This window comes from Nycticebus coucang, chromosome 4 (assembly GCF_027406575.1).
Source record: "Nycticebus coucang isolate mNycCou1 chromosome 4, mNycCou1.pri, whole genome shotgun sequence".
Lineage (NCBI taxonomy): Eukaryota > Metazoa > Chordata > Mammalia > Primates > Lorisidae > Nycticebus > Nycticebus coucang.
This window is the reverse complement of record NC_069783.1, coordinates 86,710,596-86,733,324: the sequence shown is the minus strand read 5'-3', so window position 1 is coordinate 86,733,324 and position 22,729 is coordinate 86,710,596. Positions and strand designations below refer to the sequence as shown.

General features: G+C 38.0%; 1 protein-coding gene across 1 annotated transcript in view; it reads left to right on the top strand.

The window, feature by feature from the left end:
* The window catches only part of LOC128584509 (anaphase-promoting complex subunit 1-like), an 80,305-nt gene that overhangs the window by 45,496 nt on the left and 12,080 nt on the right, over positions 1 to 22,729 (top strand). The window contains 9 exon segments of the mRNA XM_053589443.1: positions 2,214 to 2,305; positions 3,412 to 3,560; positions 5,345 to 5,423; positions 5,809 to 5,845; positions 5,944 to 6,008; positions 7,804 to 7,982; positions 9,306 to 9,520; positions 11,353 to 11,471; positions 20,919 to 21,190. Of these exon segments, the coding sequence (XP_053445418.1) occupies positions 2,214 to 2,305; positions 3,412 to 3,560; positions 5,345 to 5,423; positions 5,809 to 5,845; positions 5,944 to 6,008; positions 7,804 to 7,982; positions 9,306 to 9,520; positions 11,353 to 11,471; positions 20,919 to 21,190 (1,207 nt within the window).

Below are 22,729 nucleotides of genomic sequence, written 5' to 3'. Positions count from 1 at the left end.
CTTTATAGTTTAAAAAAACCATAGTGTACATATAAAGTATCATAGTAGGTATTCTGATCCCTGTTTTAGTGTTGCGAGAACTTGCACACATTTATTTCCTAGAGCATGAGTGTTGTCTGCTAGTTGTGGACTGTTTGTTTTGCTTTCCTTGTTGCAAGCTGTGGTGGTTCCTATCTTTCAGGCACTCATAGTGGGTCCACAATAAGATAGCTCTAATAAGATGTTTCAGAAGTTTTTTTAGCACCTTGTGTTTGGCTCTGAATTCTAAGGGTCATACTTATGTGCTGTTGAAGCCTTTGTGACTCTTAGGAATAAAGAAGTTGTATTTGGATTAAAATATCAACCTCTTGAATTGAGATTATAGCACATTTTTGAGTTTCTGTGATCTTCATTGAGATTCTTACATTCTTTCCTGAGACAGGTAGTTTTTTTTTTTTTTTTGTAGAGACAGAGTCTCACTTTATGGCCCTCGGTAGAGTGCCGTGGCATCACACAGCTCACAGCAACCTCCAGCTCCTGGGCTTAAGCGACTCTCTTGCCTCAGCCTCCCGAGTAGCTGGGACTACAGGTGCCCACCACAGCACCCGGCTATTTTTTTTTTGTTGCAGTTTGGCCGGGGCTGGGTTTGAACCCGCCACCCTCAGCATATGGGGCCGGCGCCCTACTCACTGAGCCACAGGCGCCGCCCGAGACAGGTAGTTTTAATTAATGTTAAATTTTACTTATGAGATCATTCCTATTATGGAAATACTTTTGTAACTAAATAATTTCCAAACCCTAATCATGGCTTTCTTAAAGTAATAATATTTGTATAATATTTTCCATTTTATAAGGTATTTTTCACCATCTATTATTTAATCTTAACTTCAGAATAAGTTTTTTTTTTTTTGAGACAGAGTCTTGCTTTGTCCTCGGTAGAGTGCTGTGGCATCACAGCTCACAGCAACCTCAAACTCTTGGGCTTAAGCAATTCTCTTGCCTCAGACTCCCACGTAGCTGGGACTACAACACCCAGCTATTTTTTTTTTTTTTTTTGGTTGTAGTTGTCATTGTTGTTTGGCAGGCCCGGGCTGGGTTCAAACCCGCTAGCTCCGGTATATGTGACTGGTGCCCTAGTGGCTGAGCTATAGGCGCTGAGCCAGCATCAGAGTAATTAGTGTTTTCCCCATTTTCTAGGTTCATGGAGGTCACTTGCTGAAGTTCACTCAGCTAATAAATAACATAGCACAAGTGTCCTTGTGATAAAAGGATTTTTTTTTCTTGTGGGTAGATGCCCAGCAATGGGATTGCAGGATCAAAAGGGAGGTCTAGCTTGAGTTCTTTCAGTGTTCTCCACATTGCCTTCCAAAAAGGTTATATTAGTTTGCAGTCTCACCAACAGTGTAAAAGTGTTCCCTTCTCTCTACATCCATGCCAGCATCTGCAGTTTTGAGACTTTGTGATAAGGGCCATTCTCACTGGGGTTAGATGATATAATATCTCAGGGTGGTTTTGATTTGCATTTCTCTAATTATTAGGGACGAGCATTTTTTCATGTTTGTTAGCCATTCATCTGTCTTCTTTAGACAAGGTTCTTTTCATCTCTCTTCCCTAGTGATCTAAGGGATTGTTGGCTTTTTTTATTTTCATTAATTTGAGTTCTCTGTAGATCCTAGTTATCAAGCTTTTGTCTGAGTCAAAATATGTAAATATCCTTTCCCAATGTGTAAGTTGTTTCTTTGCTTTGGTTGTTGTCGCCTTAGCTGTACAGAAGTTTTTCAGTTTTATTAAGTCCCATTTGTTTATTTTTGTTCTTGTAGGGGAGGGAGGGGGAGGGTGGAGAGGTCAAGGGATGTGGTGCACTCTTGGGGCAGGACACAAATATGCTTATCTAACAAAAGCAATCAATGTAACCTATTTCTGTGTACCCACAATGAATCCCCAACAATGTAAATAAGTAAATAAATAAACAACATAGCAGGAACTAGACCACAGTGCTATTTCTCTAGTTTTACCTCCACAAAATTTAGTTAGCAAAAAGAGATTGGGCTGCTTTTGTCACACTGGGTATTTTAAAGTCCAGAAATGAAATAAAGAGATGCTAGATTTGATTATCTTTCACATAAGTAAGTTTGTTTAAATTGAAAATTGTATTGATGGATCCTTTTAACTGCATGGGAGTGGGGGTGCGTGGGTGTTATAAACTGTCTTTTTCTATGCTGTCATTGTTTTAGGGACTTGAAATTGGGACCTTATGTAGATCATTACTATAGAGACTACCCAACGCTTGTCAGAACAACGGGACAAGTGTGCACAATTGATCAAGGTAGGTGTTTGTATCATTTAAGATTTTCTGAACAGTATAGTGATATTTACTTCTATCTCTTTCAGTGAATAGCATAGGATATATTTCTTGCCATCATCCTCTAAGTCAGGGGCATTGTCTTTCTAGTAGGTAGATTTTAGTTTGTAGTGTTTATTTTCTGACTTAAAATAAGTAAGCTGTAACTTCTTTAGTATAGAGGAAAAATTTTGCCCATCCTTAAGGTTCTGACTTGCAAAAGCTTAGAGAAAGCTTTGGTGCCAAGAATGCTTTAATCTAGGCATGTGTTGCCACTAGCCTTGTCAATTAAATTTAATTAAACTAAAAAATTCATTTCCTTAGTGTGCTAGCCACATCTCAGGTGCTCAAAAGCCACAGGGGTCTGGTGGTTACTATATAGGATGGCACAGATACAGAACATTTCTATTACCACTATACTGTGTTAAGACTCTGAGGTAAAGGGATTCAAAGTTGGGGTCAGTTGTTAGAACTGAACTGAACTGTGGGCGGCACCTGTGGCTCAGTGAGTAGGGCGCCGGCCCCATATGCCGAGGGTGGCGGGTTCAAACCCAGCCCCGGCCAAACTGCAACAAAAAATAGCCGGGCGTTGTGGCGGGCGCCTGTAGTCCCAGCTGCTCGGGAGGCTGAGGCAAGAGAAATCGCGTAAGCCCAAGAGTTAGAGGTTGCTGTGAGCCGTGTGACGCCACGGCACTCTACCCGAGGGCGGTACAGTGAGACTCTGTCTCTACAAAAAAAAAAAAAAAAAAAAGAACTGAACTGAACTGAATTCTCAGTATCTCTTCTGTTTTTTCACCTTTAGGGTTAGGGCAGAAAATTTTGGTTAGATTCTTTATGTGCTTTGGGCACAAGAATTTGCTTAGATTTCCATCCAGGTCAGTATAAAATAGAAGTCATTTAAATTGTACATATAATAATATATGTAGTTAGTTATTTACTGTGGCAGAAAACATGAAGCATTTTGAAGTCTAAGGAAAAATGTTATTCCCATTGTTTTGACATAGGTACTGTTGATCATCTTCCTTTTAGGACAAAACAGTATTGTCTTAATGTATTCTTGTATCTTTATAAACATTTATTTAATTTTAAAGGCCAAACGGGTTTTATGCACCATCCACCATTTTTTACTTCTGAGCCGCCTAGTATTTATCAGTGGGTGAGTTCTTGTCTTAAGGGAGATGGAATGCCACCTTATCCTTACCTCCCTGGAATCTGTGAAAGAAGCAGACTCATTGTCTTGGTATGTATTTGGGGGGGGTTTACATAATCTTGTTTAAATTTTTTTCTTTTTCCTTTTAAATGTAATTAAAAATTATCGTATGTAGGCTTGGTGCCCATAGCACAGTGTTTACGGTACCAGCCACATGCACTGAGGCGGGTGGGTTCGAACCTGGTCCAGGTCAGCTAAACAGCAATGACAACTGCAACAGAAAAATAGCTGGACCTTGTGGCAGGCGCCTGTGGCTCCAGCTTCTTGGGAAGCTAAGGCAAGAGAATCGCTTAAGCCTAAGAGTTTGAGGTTGCTGTGAGCTGGGATACTAAGCACTCTACCAAGGGCGACATTGTTAGACTCTGTCACAAAAAAAAAAAAATTAGCATAGGTAAAATTAATTTTTTTCTTAAAATAACTTGTGGAAGATATAAGGAAAATTGTTTTCTTTTTATGTGCATTTCAGCACATGTGTGGATTGATGTGATCACCATCTTAGTTAGGATATAGAGCATTTACATCACCCCTCAAAGATTTCCCTCATTGTTTTGAGAGTCACCCAGATTGTTACCTGTATCAGTAGTTCATATGTTCTATTGCTGGGTAGTAGTTCTAAGGGACTGTAACAAACTGGCCAACAAAATGGAGGTGGGCCGGATGTGGTAATCTTAGGATTCTGGGAGGCTGAGGCGGGTGGATTGCTTGAGCTCACAGGTTTGAGACTAGCCTGAACAAGAGCGAGACCCTGTCTCTAAAAATAGCTGGGCATTGAGATGGGTACCTATAGTCCCAGCTACTTGGGAGGGTGAGGCAGGAGAATCACTTGAGCCCAAGAGTTTGAGGTTGCTGTGAGCTATATATATCTTCTTTGAAAAAAATGTCTATTCAAGTCCTTAGCATTTTTTTATTTATTTTTTTTGAGACAGTTTCCAGTTGTCACCCTCAGTAGAGTGCCATAGCATCATAGCTCACAGCCTCCAGCTCTTTAAGGGCTCAAACGGTTCTCCTGCCTTAGTTTTTCTGTTTTTAGTAGAGAAGGGGTCTTGTTTTTGCTCAGGCTGGCCTCAAACTCGTGAGCTCTAGCAGTCTACCTGCCTGGACCTCCCAGAGTGCTGGGATTACAGGCGTGAGCCACCGTGCCCCGCCCCTTTGCCTATTTTTGAATTGTGTTGCTTTTTCATTGTTGAGCTATAGGAGTTTATATACTCTAGATATTAGTTTCTCTCTCTCTCTTTTTTTTTGAGACAGAGTCTCACTCTGTTGCTCTGGGAAGAGAGGGCCATAGTGTCATGGTTCACAGCAACCTCAGACTCCTGGGCTCAATTGATCTTTTTGCCTCAGCCTCCCAAATAGCTGGGACTTACCATAAGACAAAGCATTCCCGTTCCTTTACCTGAGAGAAATGGAAATGTACCTACACAAAAAACTGAATGTGAATGTTTAGAGCAACTTTGGTCATAATAGCCATAAGCTGGAAACAACCCAGATGTCTATCGGTTTTTGAGTAGATTAACTTTGTTTTGTCTGTATAGTGGAATACTGCTCACTAGTAAAAAGTAAATAGGACAGACAAAATTATAGGGCAGGAAAACAGATGAGTTGTTTCCAGTGCTGGGTAAGAGGAGGGGATTGACTGCAAAGGACATAAGGGAACTTTTGGTGTGATGAAAGTATTCTGTATGGTGTGAGAGTGTTAGTGTTTAGGTGATAATGTTTCTCAAAACTCATGCATCTGTATCTTTCTGTATTATGGTTATTTTCTAATGATACCTTATTAGTTTAAAAAATAATCTGTTAATTTTCTCCTTTTGCAGAGTATAGCACTCTATATACTTGGTGATGAGAGCTCTGTTTCTGATGATGCCTCACAATATTTGTCCAGAATAACTACAGGTAATGTGTCATGGTGTAACGTTAGGCCTCCCACAGTACATTTTTATAAATGTTAATATCAGAGTTGAAATAAGAAAATTAAAATTTTCGTAAGTGTTTTAGAAGCCATGTCTCACCTCTTTAGTACTATTCTAATCTGTAGTCTAGAACTGATTTTCAGATACCAAGTGTATTTAAAATCTAGTGTATCATTTCAGTGTGGCTAAAAGGACTATTTTAGCCTCAAGGAAATTATTACACTTTTCAGCCTGCCACATTATAGCTTATTTTATTATTTTTTTATTTTTTAGGAGTTGTTAATGAATTCTGATATCCAAATGTCATGTAGTATGTTTTTTTTAACTAGAATGACTATCAGAATAAGGTTTCATTTTGTTGCCTTTAGCCCCCCAGAAGTCACAAACAGAACAAGAAGAAAACAGGTGACTTTTATTCAGATTGTGCTTTTACATTAAAAATTTAAAACAATCATATGTTTTACTGTTGTGTTTAATAACTTAAGTTTTTTATTCTCTTATAGTTTCAGTCATTCTACATCAGTTTCTAGCCTGGCTGAAAGATTAGTTGTCTGGATGACTAGTGTAGGTAAGAGCTTCTTTATTACCTTCTAAGTAGGCCCTGTTTCCTCTAGACTAGCTAGAACTGGGAGGCATGGGGAAAGAGGGGCTCTGGCTTTTTGAAGAGGCCTCACAAGCTTGTGAGTATGGTTCATTAAGCCATCTTCCTTCTCTTAACAATCTCACAATTTCCATATAATAATATTTGGGATACCAGCTTTTTATCTCTCGGTGCATATGATGTCTTTATTTGCCCTTCATCTCGGACCAGCTGAGGCTGTGGCTATGTAAACTGGTCTCAGAATTGAGAACTGTAATCGCTACACATGATGTGAAAACATTGTGCTACTGAGATATCAGAGATGGGTATTTCTAGCAAAGTCCTAAAAGTAATTGTATAAACACTTCAGGGCATACTTTTGAAAGATAAAGGCTGGGGAGTTTAGGCACCGTAAACAAGTAGCTGGGAAGAGGAAAGAGAAGAAGTGACGTCGTATATTCTCTGTTCCCAAATCCTGTGCTCCTAAGGTTTTACGTTAAGTAAAATAACAAAAGAATTTTTTTCAAAAATACGAAACTGAAAAAATTAAAAATTACTGATACAAAGATACGAATGCATATAGAGTAGTATGTTTAAAAAGTAAGGCTTTATAAAAATTAGTAATGTTTTAGTGACTATTATAGGCTGTTTCTGAGTTCTTATCTAAAGCATGTTCTAAATGAAGTTCTTCACAATTCTTTTTTATATGCTGCTTTGAAAATGATAGTAACTATCATATACTTACAGGATATCTATGCTGAAAAATATTGGATGAGTTCTATTTGTATATCACATAAAATTTAGTGTTATTCTCGTAAGGAAACATTTTTTGCCTCAATCAACTTTTAATATTATAAATAATTCATTATAATGTAAAATATAGAAATTCCTTATAGGAAAAATAAATTTTAGTTAACCTGAGTATTCAAAGATATGTTATACATGTGCAAAGATTGTGTAAAATGTATATGTTTAGTTTGGAGAGTAATACTAACGTGAATATTGGTGTATAGGGCACCCACCCTTAAAAATAAAACATTACTGGTATAGTGGATGGCCCTTGTATATCTGCTCTTGGATTGTCCCTTTCTCCTACATATCTCCTCCTTAGATTTGTCATTGTCCCGATTATCCGCTGACATTAAGTAAACATCTATCTCATAAGATGCTGTATGTAACCACTCTCTCACCTACATTTTGTGTTACCCCCCCCCCTTTTCTTCATAGTTTTACATCTTTATATGATGCTTAGTTTTGGACGTTTTTGAATTTTATATAGGTTTATAAATATGTGTTCTTCTGTCTTATTTCCTTCACTCAACTTATTTATTTATTTATTTATTTATTTTTTGAGATAAGGTCTTGGCCACAGTGGCATAGCTCACTGCAACCTCAAACTCCTGGGCCCAAGTGATCCTCTTGCCTCAGCCTCCCAAGTAGCTGGGACTACAAGCACCTGCCACAATGCCTAGTTTTTTTGTTTGTTTGTTTTTTGTTTTAGAGATGGGGTCTTGCTTTTGCCCAGGCTGTTCTCAAACTCCTGAGCTCAGAGGCTTCTTCTGTCATGGCCTCCCAGAGTGCTGAAATTGCTGGCATGAGCCATCGCGCCAGGCCTAAGTAGGCCTTTTGTACTAATCCCTGATGTCAATACATTAGTCTCGTAATGAGATGAATAAGATGAATTTTTTTCTTATCAGATAGATGTTTACTAACTTATGTCAGCGGATAATCGGGACAATGACAAATCTAAAATAAAATTTTTCTCTCTTCGTTTCACTCTAAGGGTTCACTTTAAGAGATCTGGAAACTCTTCCCTTTGGAGTTGCTCTTCCTATCAGAGATGCAATTTATCACTGTCGTGAGCAGCCTGCTTCAGACTGGCCAGAAGCTGTCTGCCTCTTGATTGGACGTCAGGATCTTTCCAAGCAGGCCTTCGAAGGAAACTTACCCAAAGGCAAATCTGTGAGTATCAACAGAAAATTCAAAGTTGCCTGATGTGGACCTGTGCGTGCAGTAGTTTTCTTGGGGATCTGATCCTCCAGCAGTGTCAGTCCAGCACATCTCTTTTAATCTGCAGCCAAATAATGAGTATTAATTGAATTAGGTTTGATCTATTAAACAGAAACGCAACCTTTCTTTTGCTAATTATGGTTATCTGTCCTTCCCTGCATAAAGAAAAGTTTTTAGCACTTAAATCTCTTTTGTTACAATGGGAAAGAGTAGTTTAACAGCATTCGAACTAAAACATTAATCTGTATTAAAACATCATTTTAAAGTAATTTGATCTAAATTCAATTAGGTTATTTGAGGCTACATTTTATACCTAATCCCAGCTAAATTCAATTCATGAGCTACTTGAGTCTATATTCTCTAGCTAACTCAACTATTAGAATATAGTTTCTTTTAAAATTAAATGTTCCATAGTTATGAACCAAAATGAAGTTTTACAAACTAAGATTGGTGAGTAGGTTGTCCCCACCCCACCCAAATGTTTAAAAACTTTTAACATTTCAACTAAGAATTAAATAGCTTTTGTTAAAGAAGTAAAACTCTTTTTGAGAGAAAACGAAGAGATTTTTATGCAGTTCCCATCTGTGTTGCAGTCAGATTGAATTATTTAGACTGGGGAAACCCCTTTTAAAAAGCACATGCTGAACTTATGAGGACAGTATAATAATCAGGAATTTACCCACTCACTTTTTTGCTGCAATTCAATCCCTTTCCATCTTAAGAAATTTTATTTGGAAGATATTTAGAAAAAAGATAAACACTAAACATGATCCATTCTATTTAAAGTAATAAAATGAGAAAGTATTTTATTGCCCTGTTTTCCCCAGCCCATAGCATATATTCTTCTGGTTTTTTTCTTTCTGCTTCTATTTATCAACAGATAAATATTTAAACGATATTTAAATTAGTGTGGATTCTTTAATAATAGTGATGGTATTTATGTTCTCGTGTAGTAATTTGTTTCTTTTTTTAAATGATTAAGATGCTGAAATTTAACAGTGTATTCAGGATATTTTTCAGTGATTTTAGCCTTTTGACTATTGTCCTAAATTTAGACTTTTCACCTCAGTTCAATATGGAATGTTTCCTATTAGGCAATATAATACTTTTTAAAGGGTTTATGTGTTAGGGTCCAGTACACACTGGGACCCCAGCCTATTGTGCACACACTTCCTCTGTACAGGTATGATGTATTAGCCTGTGCATATCGCCTGTGTCAATAAGTGTATGTTGAGTGCTTTCTAGATTACTATTATAACAAAGTCTGTTACTCAGGTGCTCTCATCAGATGTTCCTTCAGGAACAGAAACTGAAGAGGAGGATGATGGCATGAATGACATGAATCACGAGGTTATGTCATTGATATGGAGTGAAGATTTAAGGGTGCAGGATGTGCGAAGGCTTCTTCAGAGTGCGCAGCCTGTTCGTGTCAACGTAGTGCAGTATCCAGAACTCAGTGACCACGAATTCATTGAAGAAAAAGAAAACAGGTAAAGGGCGACCCTGTTCATTATCTTTTGTCAGACTTATTTTTTAACATTTGGAACTTGTTTATATATGTTCTTCCTTCAATTTTTTAGCATTTTACACTCAAAAAGATTAAAAACATACTTGAAAATTAAAATATATCATGTGTTTTAAGTTTTCTTTCAACCTCACCAAACCATACATGGTTTCAAAATATTTTTGGCTTTTGAGGACATAATCATTTTATTTTGGACCTTCATTCTTTTGAAATACATATAGCAGTAATACTGTTCAGAAGAAGTGAAGTTACGTTATGAATTTACAAACAAAGCAGAACACTAGACTCATTCTTCTGTGTCTTGATCAGAAGTAGATTTTGAGGGTTTTTTTTCTGACAGTTTTTGTTTGTTTTTTTAGACAATACTATATAAACCTTTCTCTTACCACTCCCTACCACATGATAACCAGCATCACATGCCTCTCATATTCCTAAGCTATTGCTGTGGGACACTTCAACTTCTGCTTTAAAATTCTTCCCTGTCCTTTTATGTGCCCTGCCTCTGTCATCTGTCATTCCTCTGCCACGGTTTTCTACTTGTTACTTTTTCTTGTGTTGCTGCTTCAAGGAAAAGGGCCCCCCACACTTAGCCACAAGCTGCTAAATGTCTGTTAGTCATAATTACCTTTTACTGTTTCTTCTCCATATGTACTCAGGTATGTCACCCCTAAGTGAGTTGGGTGTAGGGCATATCTATACCATACTATGGGATAGGATATCCCATAGATGCCATTTTAACATTGAATGTGCTTCATGTTTTTTGTTAATTAATATTGGTCATGTAAATTCTAGCTATCATGTAAATGAAATTAATTATGTGTTTCCCCTTGAGAGACCACGAAGTTCATTCACCTCTAATATAGAGCTGCCTTCTCTTGTGTATAGATAGGCCACAGAGGTGGCAGTTCTTATGTGTTGGGAAAATACTGGATAGGATAATCTCACTCTTACTGAAGACAGCTAGACTGAAATTATCAGCAATAACAAACCCCCAAGTGTAGTGTATTTACCTTTGAGAAGATTAGCATCAATCAGAATGTAATTTTTTTTTTTTTTTTTTTTTTGAGACAGAGCCTCAAGCTGTCGCCCTGGGTAGAGTGCCGTGGCATCATAGTTCACAGCAACCCCCAACTCCTGGGCTTAAGCAGTTCTCTTGCCTCAGCCTCCCCAGTAGCTGGGACTACCGGTGCCCGCCACAACACCCAGCTATTTTTTGGTTGTAGTTGTCGTTGTTTGGCAGGCTGGGGCTGAATTTGAACCCTCCAGCTCTGGTGTATGTGGCTGGTGCCTTAGCCGCTTGAGCTATGGGCACTGAGCCATCAGAATATAATTTTAAATTTCTTTTTTTAAATATCTAGGAAGAGTTGGCTTGCTGGTTTTCTTTCAAAGCAAATATAAAACAAAACAAAGGAAATACGTCTGTCTCTTAGAGCCTCTAATAGGAGCATGAGTATGAAAACAGTCACCTTTGGGTGCTTCACCCACATCTTTGTGTGAATTTACTTTGAGGTGACTTAATCTTACACAGTATGCCTCCTTTAAAATCCAAGGCATTATGTATATATTGAGATGCATAAAAACCAAGAAATATAATATCTGCATGGACTGAAATGAAGCCCTCCCAGCAACATGGATAAGCCAGGCAGGTTGAAATGTGCATGGGGTATCAGGAAGGATATTGTCAGCTGTGATTCCAGTCTGTTTCAAAACTTTCATAGGGATCCCTGTACCTACCTACAGATTACATTTGTGTTTTGCCTTAACATTTTCACATGTTGGTTTTTATTCTAATTACAGATTACTCCAGTTGTGTCAGCGAACTATGGCCCTTCCTGTGGGACGAGGAATGTTTACTTTGTTTTCATACCATCCTGTTCCAACAGAGCCATTGCCTATTCCTAAACTGAATCTGACTGGTACGTTAAATTCTGGCCTCAATGAGAAAGGAAAGTGATTAGGTACATGTTAAATGGAGTTGTTTGAATTATTTTAGTTACAAACCAAAGAAATGTCCCCCTATCCTCAAGAATTTTAAATATTGTTAATAGCTGCTACAGTTGTTATCAAAGCTCACAGAACAAATCAAACTAAACATTGAGAGAAGCATAATACAGCTCATTACTAATTTTTCCTTTTTATTGAAATAATTTTAAGATATAAAAAGTCACTTAGAAAAATTCAGAAAGATATATATATATATATTTTTTTTTTTTCATTTTCTTTTCTTTATTTGGGGGGTGGGAGTTATGATCTCTTCTGTCACGCTGGGTAGAGTGCTGTGGCGTCATCATAACTTAGCTTTCCTCTTGCCTCAGCCTCCCAAGTAGCTAGGATTACAAGTGCACACCACCACACCTGGCCAGCTGTTCTCTTTTTAGTAGGCTCAGGGTCTCGCTCTTACTCAAGCTGGTCTCAAACTCCTCAGCTTAAGCAATCTACTTGTCTCGGCCATCCAGAATGCTAGGATTATAGGCGTGAGTCACTGTGCATAGCCCGGACAGATATTATTGACAATGATACTATTGAATTTTAAATCTTGAAGTATAATATGTAAAAACATATAGTCTTAAAATATTTTATGTCATATTTATATGTGGTCATTGTCCAAAAACAAAATATACTAAGCAAAAAAATAAGTTGTCACATATAGTAGGCCCTTTTTTTGCATCACTACTGTTACTAATCTGCTTTAGAAATTGTTTTAAAAGTTTATTCTGTAGCGAGCATCCTTCCATATCTAGCACATATTTATATGTATAGTTATTTTTATGTATATAAATATGTATTACATACATATTTTTAATCTCTTTTTACTTCAGGGTATTTCATTAAGTTGATATGCTGTAGTTTATAGAAATAATCTGGTGTTGCAAATACAGTTTTTGATAATATAAACATTGGTGGGGTGTATTTAGCCTAAATCCTTAGACGTAGACCCCCCTGGACAACAAGATGACTGGTTTTAAGGTTTGGATTTAATATGTCAAATTGCCTTTCTGGTTAATTGCATGAGTTTTTACTTCTGTTAGCTATAACTGTGCCCATTTTCCTATATATATATATATTTTTTCTTTCTTCTTCTGATATACACACACACACCCACACACACACACACACGTATGTATATTTATTGAGACAGTCTCACTCTTACCCTGAGGTTGAGTGTCGTGGCATCATTATAGCTCATAGCAACCTGAAACTCTTGGGCTCAAGCGATCAAAAAAAAATAATTAAGGCAAATATATTTTTGTGCTTTGTTCTTTGTTATGTTTGTATATATATGCTACAAATAAGATACTATGTATCTATTTAAAATTTATTTTACATAACTTTTAAGAACCCTTTTAAAACCATGTTTTTAAAGCTCCAATGAACTGGATAACTTTATGCAGTAACTATAGTATTTGTTTTAAATATTTATCCATGACTTGGGCTAAGACAGATGATTCAAAATAGATTCTGACATGATTGCAAGAGGGACTTTACCTAACAATTGCAATCAGTATAACCTGGCTTATTGTACCTTCAATGAATCCCCAACAATAAAAAAAACAACAAAAAACCAAAATAGATTCTGTATTTGCCTATTTACAATGTCAGTCAAAACCAAAAGAGTCAAGAAAGATAGAACATATAGCATCATGAATATTCAATTTACATCACTCTTAAACAAATTTACCATAAAATTAAATTTAGTGAATGCTCTTTTGAAGCTCAGTGGGTGATTCAAGTCTATGAAAAGATGCTTTTTCATAGCTGTCTTTAACTGTAATTTGGCATTTTAAACAATAGCATATAATTAGCTATCTGTTTATAGATGGAGAGACTTAGACATGTGTATTATAGATAAGAGATTGAGCAGATTTATAAATATCATTGACTTTTTATTTTTTGTTTAATTAAATAATTTTTTTTTTTCTTTTTGAGACAGAGTCTCACTATGTTGCCCAGGCTAGAGTGCCATGGTGTCAGCCTAGCTCACAACAACCACAAACTGCTGGGCTTAAGCCGCAGTTTGCCTCAGCCTCCTGAGTCGTTTGGACTACAGATACCCACCACAGTGCCCTATAATTTTTTATATTTTTTCTATATAAATAATTAATTTTTCTTTTTTTTTTTTTTTTTTTTTATTGTTGGGGATTCATTGAGGGTACAATAAGTCAGTTACACTGATTGCAATTGTTAGGTAAAGTCCCTCTTGCAATCATGTCTTGCCCCCATAAAGTGTGACACACACTAAGGCCCCACCCTCCTCCCTCCATCCCTCTTTCTGCTTCCCCCCCCATAAACTTAATTGTCATTAATTGTCCTCATATCAAGATTGAGTACATAGGATTCATGCTTCTCCATTCTTGTGATGCTTTACTAAGAATAATGTCTTCCACTTCCATCCAGGTTAATACGAAGGATGTAAAGTCTCCATTTTTTTTAATAGCTGAATAGTATTCCATGGTATACATATACCACAGCTTGTTAATCCATTCCTGGGTTGGTGGGCATTTAGGCTGTTTCCACATTTTGGCAATGGTAAATTGAGCTGCCATAAACAGTCTAGTACAAGTGTCCTTATGATAAAAGGATTTTTTTCCTTCTGGGTAGATGCCCAGTAATGGGATTGCAGGATCGAATGGGAGGTCTAGGTTGAGTGCTTTGAGGTTTCTCCATACTTCCTTCCAGAAAGGTTGTACTAGTTTGCAGTCCCACCAGCAGTGTAAAAGTGTTCCCTTCTCTCCACATCCACGCCAGCATCTGCAGTTTTGAGATTTTGTGATGTGGGCCATTCTCACTGGGGTTAGATGATATCTGAGGGTTGTTTTGATTTGCATTTCTCTAATATATAGAGATGATGAACATTTTTTCATATGTTTGTTAGCCATTCGTCTGTCATCTTTAGAGAAAGTTCTATTCATGTCTCTTGCCCATTGATATAAGGGATTGTTGGCTTTTTTCATGTGGATTAATTTGAGTTCTCTATAGATCCTGGTTATCAAGCTTTTGTCTGATTGAAAATATGCAAATATCCTTTCCCATTGTGTAGGTTGTCTCTTTGCTTTGGTTATTGTGTCCTTAGCTGTACAGAAGCTTTTCAGTTTAATGAAGTCCCATTTGTTTATTTTTGATGTTGTTGCAATTGCCATGGCAGTCTTCTTCATGAAGTCTTCCCCCAGGCCAATATCTTCCAGTGTTTTTCCTATGCTTTCTTTGAGGATTTTTATTGTTTCATGCCTTAAATTTAAGTCCTTTATCCATCTTGAATCAATTTTTGTGAGTGGGGAAAGGTGTGGGTCCAGTTTCAGTCTTTTACATGTAGACATCCAGTTCTCCCAACACCATTTATTGAATAGGGAGTCTTTCCCCCAAGGTAAGTTCTTGTTTGGTTTATCAAAGATTAGGTGGTTGTAAGATGTTAGTTTCATTTCTTGGTGTTCAATTCGATTCCAAGTGTCTATGTCTCTGTTTTTGTGCCAGTACCATGCTGTCTTGAGCACTATGGCTTTGTAGTACAGACTAAAATCTGGTATGCTGACGCCCCCAGCTTTATTTTTGTTACTAAGAACTGCCTTAGCTATACGGGGTTTTTTCCGGTTCCATACAAAACGCAGAATCATTTTTTCCAAATCTTGAAAGTACGATGTAGGTACTTTGATAGGAATGGCATTGAATAGGTAGATAGCTTTGGGAAGTATAGACATTTTAACAATGTTGATTCTTCCCATCCATGAGCATGGTATGTTCTTCCATTTGTTAATATCCTCTGCTATTTCCTTTCTGAGGATTTCATAGTTTTCTTTATAGAGGTCCTTCACCTCCTTCGTTAGGTATATTCCTAGGTATTTCATTTTCTTTGAAACTATGGTGAAGGGAGTTGTGTCCTTAATTAGCTTCTCATCTTGACTGTTATTGGTGTATACAAAGGCTACTGACTTGTGGACATTGATTTTATATCCTGAAACATTACTGTATTTTTTGATGACTTCTAGGAGTCTTGTGGTTGAGTCTTTGGGGTTCTCTAAGTATAAGATCATGTCGTCAGCAAAGAGGGAGAGTTTGACCTCCTCTGCTCCCATTTGGATTCCCTTTATTTCCTTGTCTTGCCTAATTGTATTGGCTAGAACTTCCAGCACTACGTTGAATAGTAAAGGTGACAGAGGACAACCTTGTCTGGTTCCAGTTCTAAGAGGAAAAGCTTTCAGTTTTACTCCATTCAGTAAAATATTGGCTGTGGGTTTGTCATAGATAGCTTCAATCAGTTTTAGAAATGTGCCACCTATGCCTATACTCTTCAGAGTTCTAATTAGAAAAGGATGCTGGATTTTATCAAATGCTTTTTCTGCATCTATTGAGAGGATCATGTGATCTTTATTTTTGCCTCTGTTAATATGGTGGATAACGTTTATAGACTTGCGTATGTTAAACCAGCCTTGCATCCCTGGGATGAAGCCTACTTGATCATGATGAATGACTTTTTTGATGATAAGCTGTAATCTATTGGCTAGGATTTTGTTGAGAATTTTTGCGTCTATGTTCATGAGTGAGATTGGTCTGAAATTCTCCTTTTTGTTTGGGTCTTTTCCTGGTTTTGGTATCAGGGTGATGTTTGCTTCATAGAATGTGTTGGGGAAGATTCCTTCTTCCTCAATTTTTTGGAATAATTTCTGCAGTACAGGAATAAGCTCTTCCTTGAAGGTTTGATAGAATTCTGGAGTGAAGCCATCTGGACCAGGGCATTTTTTAGTTGGAAGCTTTTTTATTGTTTCTTTGATCTCAGTGCTTGAAATTGGTCTGTTCAGGAGGTCTATTTCTTCCTGGCTAAGTCTAGGGAGAGGGTGTGATTCCAGATATTGATCCATTTCCTTTACATTGTCAAATTTCTGGGCATAGAGTTTCTGGTAGTATTCAGAGATGATCTCTTGTATCTCTGTGGGATCAGTTGTTATTTCCCCTTTATCGTTTCTGATTGAGGTTATTAGAGATTTTACTTTTCTATTTCTAGTTAGTCTGGCTAATGGTTTATCTATTTTATTTATTTTTTCAAAAAACCAACTCCTTGTTTCATTAATTTTCTGAATGATTCTTTTGTTTTCAATTTCATTGATCTCTGATTTGATTTTGGATATTTCTTTTCTTCTACTGAGTTTAGGCTTAGATTGTTCTTCTTTTTCCAATTCCATAAGATCTCTTGTGAGATTGTTGATGTGCTCTCTTTCTGTTTTTCGAATGTAGGCATCTAAAGCGATGAATTTTCCTCTCAAAGCTGCTTTTGCAGTATCCCACAGGTTTTGGTAGCTTGTGTCTTCATTGTTGTTATGCTCAAGGAAGTTAATGATTTCCTGTTTTATTTCTTCCTTCACCCATCTGTTATTCAACAGAAGATTGTTTAATTTCCATGCCTTTGGGTGGGCTTGAGCATTTTTGTTAGAGTTGAGTTCCACCTTTAGTGCCTTATGGTCTGAAAAGATACAAGGTAAAATTTCAATTCTTCTGATTCTGTTGATATTTGTTTTGTGTCCCAGGATATGATCAATTTTGGAGAATGTTCCATGGGGTGATGAGAAGAATGTATATTCTTTATCTTTGGGGTGGAGTGTTCTATATGCATCTATCAAGCATAGTTGTTCTAGGGTCTCATTTAAATCTCTTACATCTTTGTTTAATTTCTGTTTAGAGGATCTGTCCAGCTCTGTAAGAGGTGTGTTAAAGTCCCCTGTTATGATGGTATTATCAGATATCATATTGCTCAGACTGAGTAAGGTCTGCTTCAGGAATCTGGGAGCATTTAAATTGGGTGCATAAATATTTAGAATTGAAATGTCTTCTTGTTGTAGTTTTCCCTTGACCAATATAAAGTGACCATCTTTGTCTTTTTTGACTTTAGTTGCTTTAAATCCACATGTATCTGAAAATAAGATTGCAACTCCTCTTTTCTTCTGAATTCCGTTTGCCTGAAAAATTGTCTTCCAACCCTTGACTCGGAGCTTTAATTTGTCTTTTGAGGCCAGGTGTGTTTCTTGCAGACAGCAAATGGATGGCTTGTGTTTTTTAATCCAGTCAGCCAATCTATGTCTCTTCAGTGGGGAATTCAAGCCATTAACATTTATTGAGATAATTGATAAGCGTGGTAGTATTCTATTCGTCTTATTTGGTGAGAGTCCATTGCTTAATTTTATCTTTTGCATCAGTGTGGAGGTTAGGTTTTGTCCTTTGATTTCTGAGTTCTTACTTTGCTGCTGATCCATTGTGGTGGTCAGTGTGCAGAACAGGTTGAAGTATTTCCTGTAGAGCTGGTCTTGTTGTGGCGAATTTCCTCAATGTTTGTATATCCGTAAATGATTTGATTTCTCCGTCAATTCTGAAGCTTAGCTTAGCAGGGTACAGAATTCTGGGCTGAAAATTGTTCTGTTTAAGTAGATTAAAGGTAGATGACCATTGTCTTCTTGCTTGGAAAGTTTCATTAGAGAAGTCTGCGGTAACTCTGATGGATTTGCCCCTGTAGGTCAACTGGCGCTTACTCCTGGCAGCTTGCAGAATCTTTTCTTTTGTCTTGACTTTGGACAGGTTCATCACAATGTGTCTTGGAGAAGCTCGGTTAGAGTTGAGGCGACCTGGGGTCCGATATCCCTCTGAAAGCAGTGTGTCAGACTCTTTGGTGATGTTTGGGAAATTTTCTTTTATAATATTCTCTAGTATGGCTTCCATTCCTCTGGGGCATTCTTCTTCCCCTTCTGGAATTCCTATAACTCGTATGTTGGAACGCTTCATAAAGTCCCATAATTCTGACAGTGAACGTTCTGCTTTCTCTCTCTTCTTTTCTGCCTCTTTTACTGTCTGAGTTATCTCAAGAACTTTGTCTTCTACCTCTGAAATTCTTTCTTCTGCATGGTCTAACCTGTTGCTGATACTTTCCATTGTATCTTTAAGTTCCCTAATTGACTGTTTCAGTTCCTTCAGGTCTGCTATATCCTTTTTATATTCTTCATATCGTTCATCTCTTATTTGATTCTGTTTTTGGATTTCCTTTTGGTTATTTTCCACTTTATTAGCAATTTCCTTCATTGTTTCCATCATTTCTTTCATTGTTTTCAACATGTGTATTCTAAATTCCCTTTCTGTCATTCCTAACATTTCTATACTGGTGGAATCATCTGCAGTAGCTGCCTCATGGTCCCTTGGTGGGGTTGTTCTAGACTGGTTCTTCATGTTGCCTGGAGTTTTCTGCTGATTCTTCCTCATGAGTGATTTCTTTTATCTGTTTCCTTGCCCTAATTTTCCTTTCACTTCCTCTTGCTCTTTAAGTTCTTATGCCTGTGGACTAAGGGTTATAGGACCAGAAGGGTGAGAAGGTTGAAGAGCAAAAAAAGGGGATGAAAGAAAGGAGGACCGAGTGATAAGAAAAAAAGAAAGATAGAGAAAGGAGAGGGGGTGGGTATAAGGAATATTGACAAAAAGAAGAGAGGCACAGAAAGAGGGAGACAGGGCAATATAGGTGTACAGTAGGGTACTTTGACACAACCTTAAAAAAACCCCACCTTCTGGGGGTGCCCAGTTGCGTGGTTCCCTTGAGGTCAGCAGCTCTTTGCTAACCTGATCAGACACAGTACCCCACCTCCACCAAGTAGAGAGGAAAGACAAAAATGCTATAAATCAAACCAAAAGAAGCAAACAGAAAACTTTACGGGGATAAAATTGGGTGAAAAACCAAATTATATCGGTAGAAACACTAGCAAAAATGAAGTTGAAGTTATTAAAAAAGGCAGCAATGGGAAATTATAATTAAACTAGGAAAATTGAGAAAGAAAAAGGGATCTGTGTGGAAAAGATTGAAATTAAAAAAACAAAAGAACATCAGCAACGTCAAAATAAACAAACAAAAAAAACAACCAAACCAAAAAAAAAAAAAAAGAAGAAAAAAATACACACCCAAAAACAAAGCAGTTTGTATATGTTATTGAATATTGTCTGGGCAACACGTGGTCTTCTGGGGTATGAGATGTTAGTCACAGTTCTGATACGACTGGAGGCTGCTGATTTCTCAAACCCCAGCAGGTAGACACCCTAAATCTCTCTTCAGCCTACTTAAAAGGCACTTTGAACTTGTAAACTTGCTGAGCAGAAGCTTTCCCAGCTTTCTCGCTGGAATCGCTGCTGAAGTGGCTATGCACTTACTCAGTGTGCCAAAACCGATCTCACTCTGCCCCTGAGGGTTAGGGCTGCAAGGCGGCTCAGACCCCACCCTTAGGCTACTTGGTTGCTGGGTTACCAGCTCCCACCCGTTTCTAGCTCTGCGACCCTGAGGGCAGAGCTTGCCGGGGCAGATCACTGACAATGGATCCGTGTGACCCACCACCAAACACTATCAGCTCCCTCTGGCTCAGCGGCTCAGACTGGGGCCCTAGACAACGGCCAAAGTTCTCCGCACTCCCGCTCAGGCCTTCCCCAAGGCAGTTCAACTCAGTGCCAAGTCCAAGGACATCAAAACAGTTCACAGGTAAGGCCTTTCTGGTTTGCAGTCTCGCTGCTACTGAACTTACAGTTGTGGGCGGGTTTAGACGGATTGAACACACGCGACCACTTGCCGGCTTTCCACTGTTTTAGTCCTCCTCTTGGGGTCCAGAAGTCTCTCGCTGACTCCCTGTATTTTCATAGGAGTGATGATAGGCAGTTCCCACCAGCCAGAGATGCCTGGAGTCCTATCTCCCCAGACTCACGGTGCCCAGATGCAAGGAAGCTGTTACTCGGCTGCCATCTTGCTCCGCCTCAATAATTAATTTTTCTATATTTTAAGTAGAGACGAGGTCTTGCTCTTGCTCAGGCTGGTCTCAAACTCTTGAGATCAAGGGATCCACCTATCTTGGCCTCCCAGAGTCCTAGGATTACAGGCATGAGCCACAGCACCTGGTCTGATTAGCTCCTTTTAACATGTCACTTAGTGTCCAGAGGAAAATAAAGGATAGACTATTTGAAATTAACATCATTATTATCATCATCAGTTAGGTGTTGGACTTTATTATTTATACAGCTTAACTGTGATATTTATTTTGGTTTCTAAGAAAGATTTCAATGCAGTGAGTTTCCTAATCTACATAAAGGTAAATTGGTATTAGTTATCTCAATATATAACCCCACTGCATTTTATCAAAAATGGCATGAACTATTTTTAAACAATCAAGGGTGTTTCCATCTTACATTCAGTTTGACTCACATGTATAAAAGTTTAAGTGGTCATAGAGACCTGGCATCATTTTAGGTATGTATGGGGTTAAGAATTTTGAATGTAGAAAAGGTAATCTTGTTCTTAAAGATTTAACAATTTTGGTTTTGTGAATTTTTATTCTCTCCATGTTAAATTTCTTTTGGCTGGACAGGGCGTGCCCCTCCTCGGAACACAACAGTTGACCTTAATAGTGGAAATATCGATGTGCCTCCCAACATGACAAGTTGGGCCAGCTTCCATAATGGTGTGGCTGCTGGCCTGAAGATAGCCCCTGCCTCCCAGATCGATTCGGCGTGGATTGTTTACAATAAGCCCAAGCATGCCGAGTTAGCCAATGAGTATGCTGGCTTTCTTATGGCCTTGGGTCTGAATGGGCACCTTACAAAGCTGGCTACTCTCAATATCCATGACTACTTGACCAAGGTGAGAACTTGTCTGTTATTGCAGTAGCTCCTAATTCCTCTTCTCATACCTCTAAATCAATTTGTTCAAATGCAGGCGGGTAATCTTTCTAAAGTGTAAATCAGAATATATCATTTCCCTGGTCAAAATCACTTAATGATCTTCTGTTGCTTTTAATGTCCATTCTAAGAGCCTGTGTGATCCTCCCTACTTCTCCAGCTTTTCTTTGTGCCACTCTTCCCCTTGCTCCCAACACTCCAGCCTTATGTGTAGGCTGTTTTAGCTTCCTGTTAAACCACATCCTTCTACTTCACAGTCATTATTGTGTCAGGAAGCTTTTTATTTATCATACATAACATATGTTCATATGCCTGCCAGGTGCAGTGGCTCACACCTAGCATTCTGGGGGCCTAAGGCAGGTGGATTGCCTGAGCTTAGGAGTTCAAGACAAGCCTGAACAAGAGCAAGATCCTGTCTCTAAAAATATACAGGCGTTGTGGTGGAAGGCTGAGGCAAGAGAATCACTTGAGCCCAAGAGTTTGAGGTTGCTGTGAGCTATGAAGCACTCTACCAAGGGTGACAAAGTGAGACACTGCCTCAAAAAAAAAAAAAAAATACACCATACAATTCGGTGATTTAAAATGTACAGTTTTGTGTGTTTTATTATATTAGTGTAGTATATTCACAGAGTTGTACACCTACCACCACTGTCAATTTTAGGACCCATATAGAAACTTTATACTCATTAGCAGTCACAACCCATTCTTCTCTTCCCCTCCAGCCCCTCCTTAGTCCCTCGCAACTACTGATCTACTTTCTGTCTCTATGGATTTGCCCATTCTGGACTGTTCAGATATGTGGAATCTTAGAATGTTGGTTTGTTGTGACTAGCGTCTTTCACTTAACATAATTTTCAGGGTTCATACATGTTGTATTACGTATCAGCACCTCATTCCTGTTTATTGCTGAATAAATACTTCATTGTACAAATGTATCATATTTATGTATTTATCAGTTGATGGACGTTTTCACTTTTTGGCTATTATGAATGATGCTACTATGAATATTTGTGTGCATATTTTCATGTGGATATATGTTTTCATTTCTCTTGGGTACATACTTAGGTGTGGATTTACTGGGACATATGATAACTTTACAAAGTTTTTGAAAAACCGTTTCCAGAATGGCTGCATCATTTCACAACCTGATCGGCAAACACAAGGGTTCCAGTAATTCCATATTCTTACTGTCACCTGTTTGTTATATTATGTCTCTCTAGTTATCCCAGCACAATTCTTTGAAAAAGACTGTTCTTTCCCCATGGATATGTCTTGGCACCCTTATGGTCAGTTGACTGTCAGTGTATGGGTTTATATCTGAATCATCTCAGACCCATTTGCATGCTGTTCTCTCACCTGAGACAGTCTTCCTTACTTTCTAAACTTGAGTGCCCACCTTCCTGCCTCTTTTCCTGGCTAATTTGTCCTCATCCTTCAGGTCCTATTATAATTTCTATATATAATCTTCAGAGATTCCTTTCTAACAATCCTCCAGGTCCTC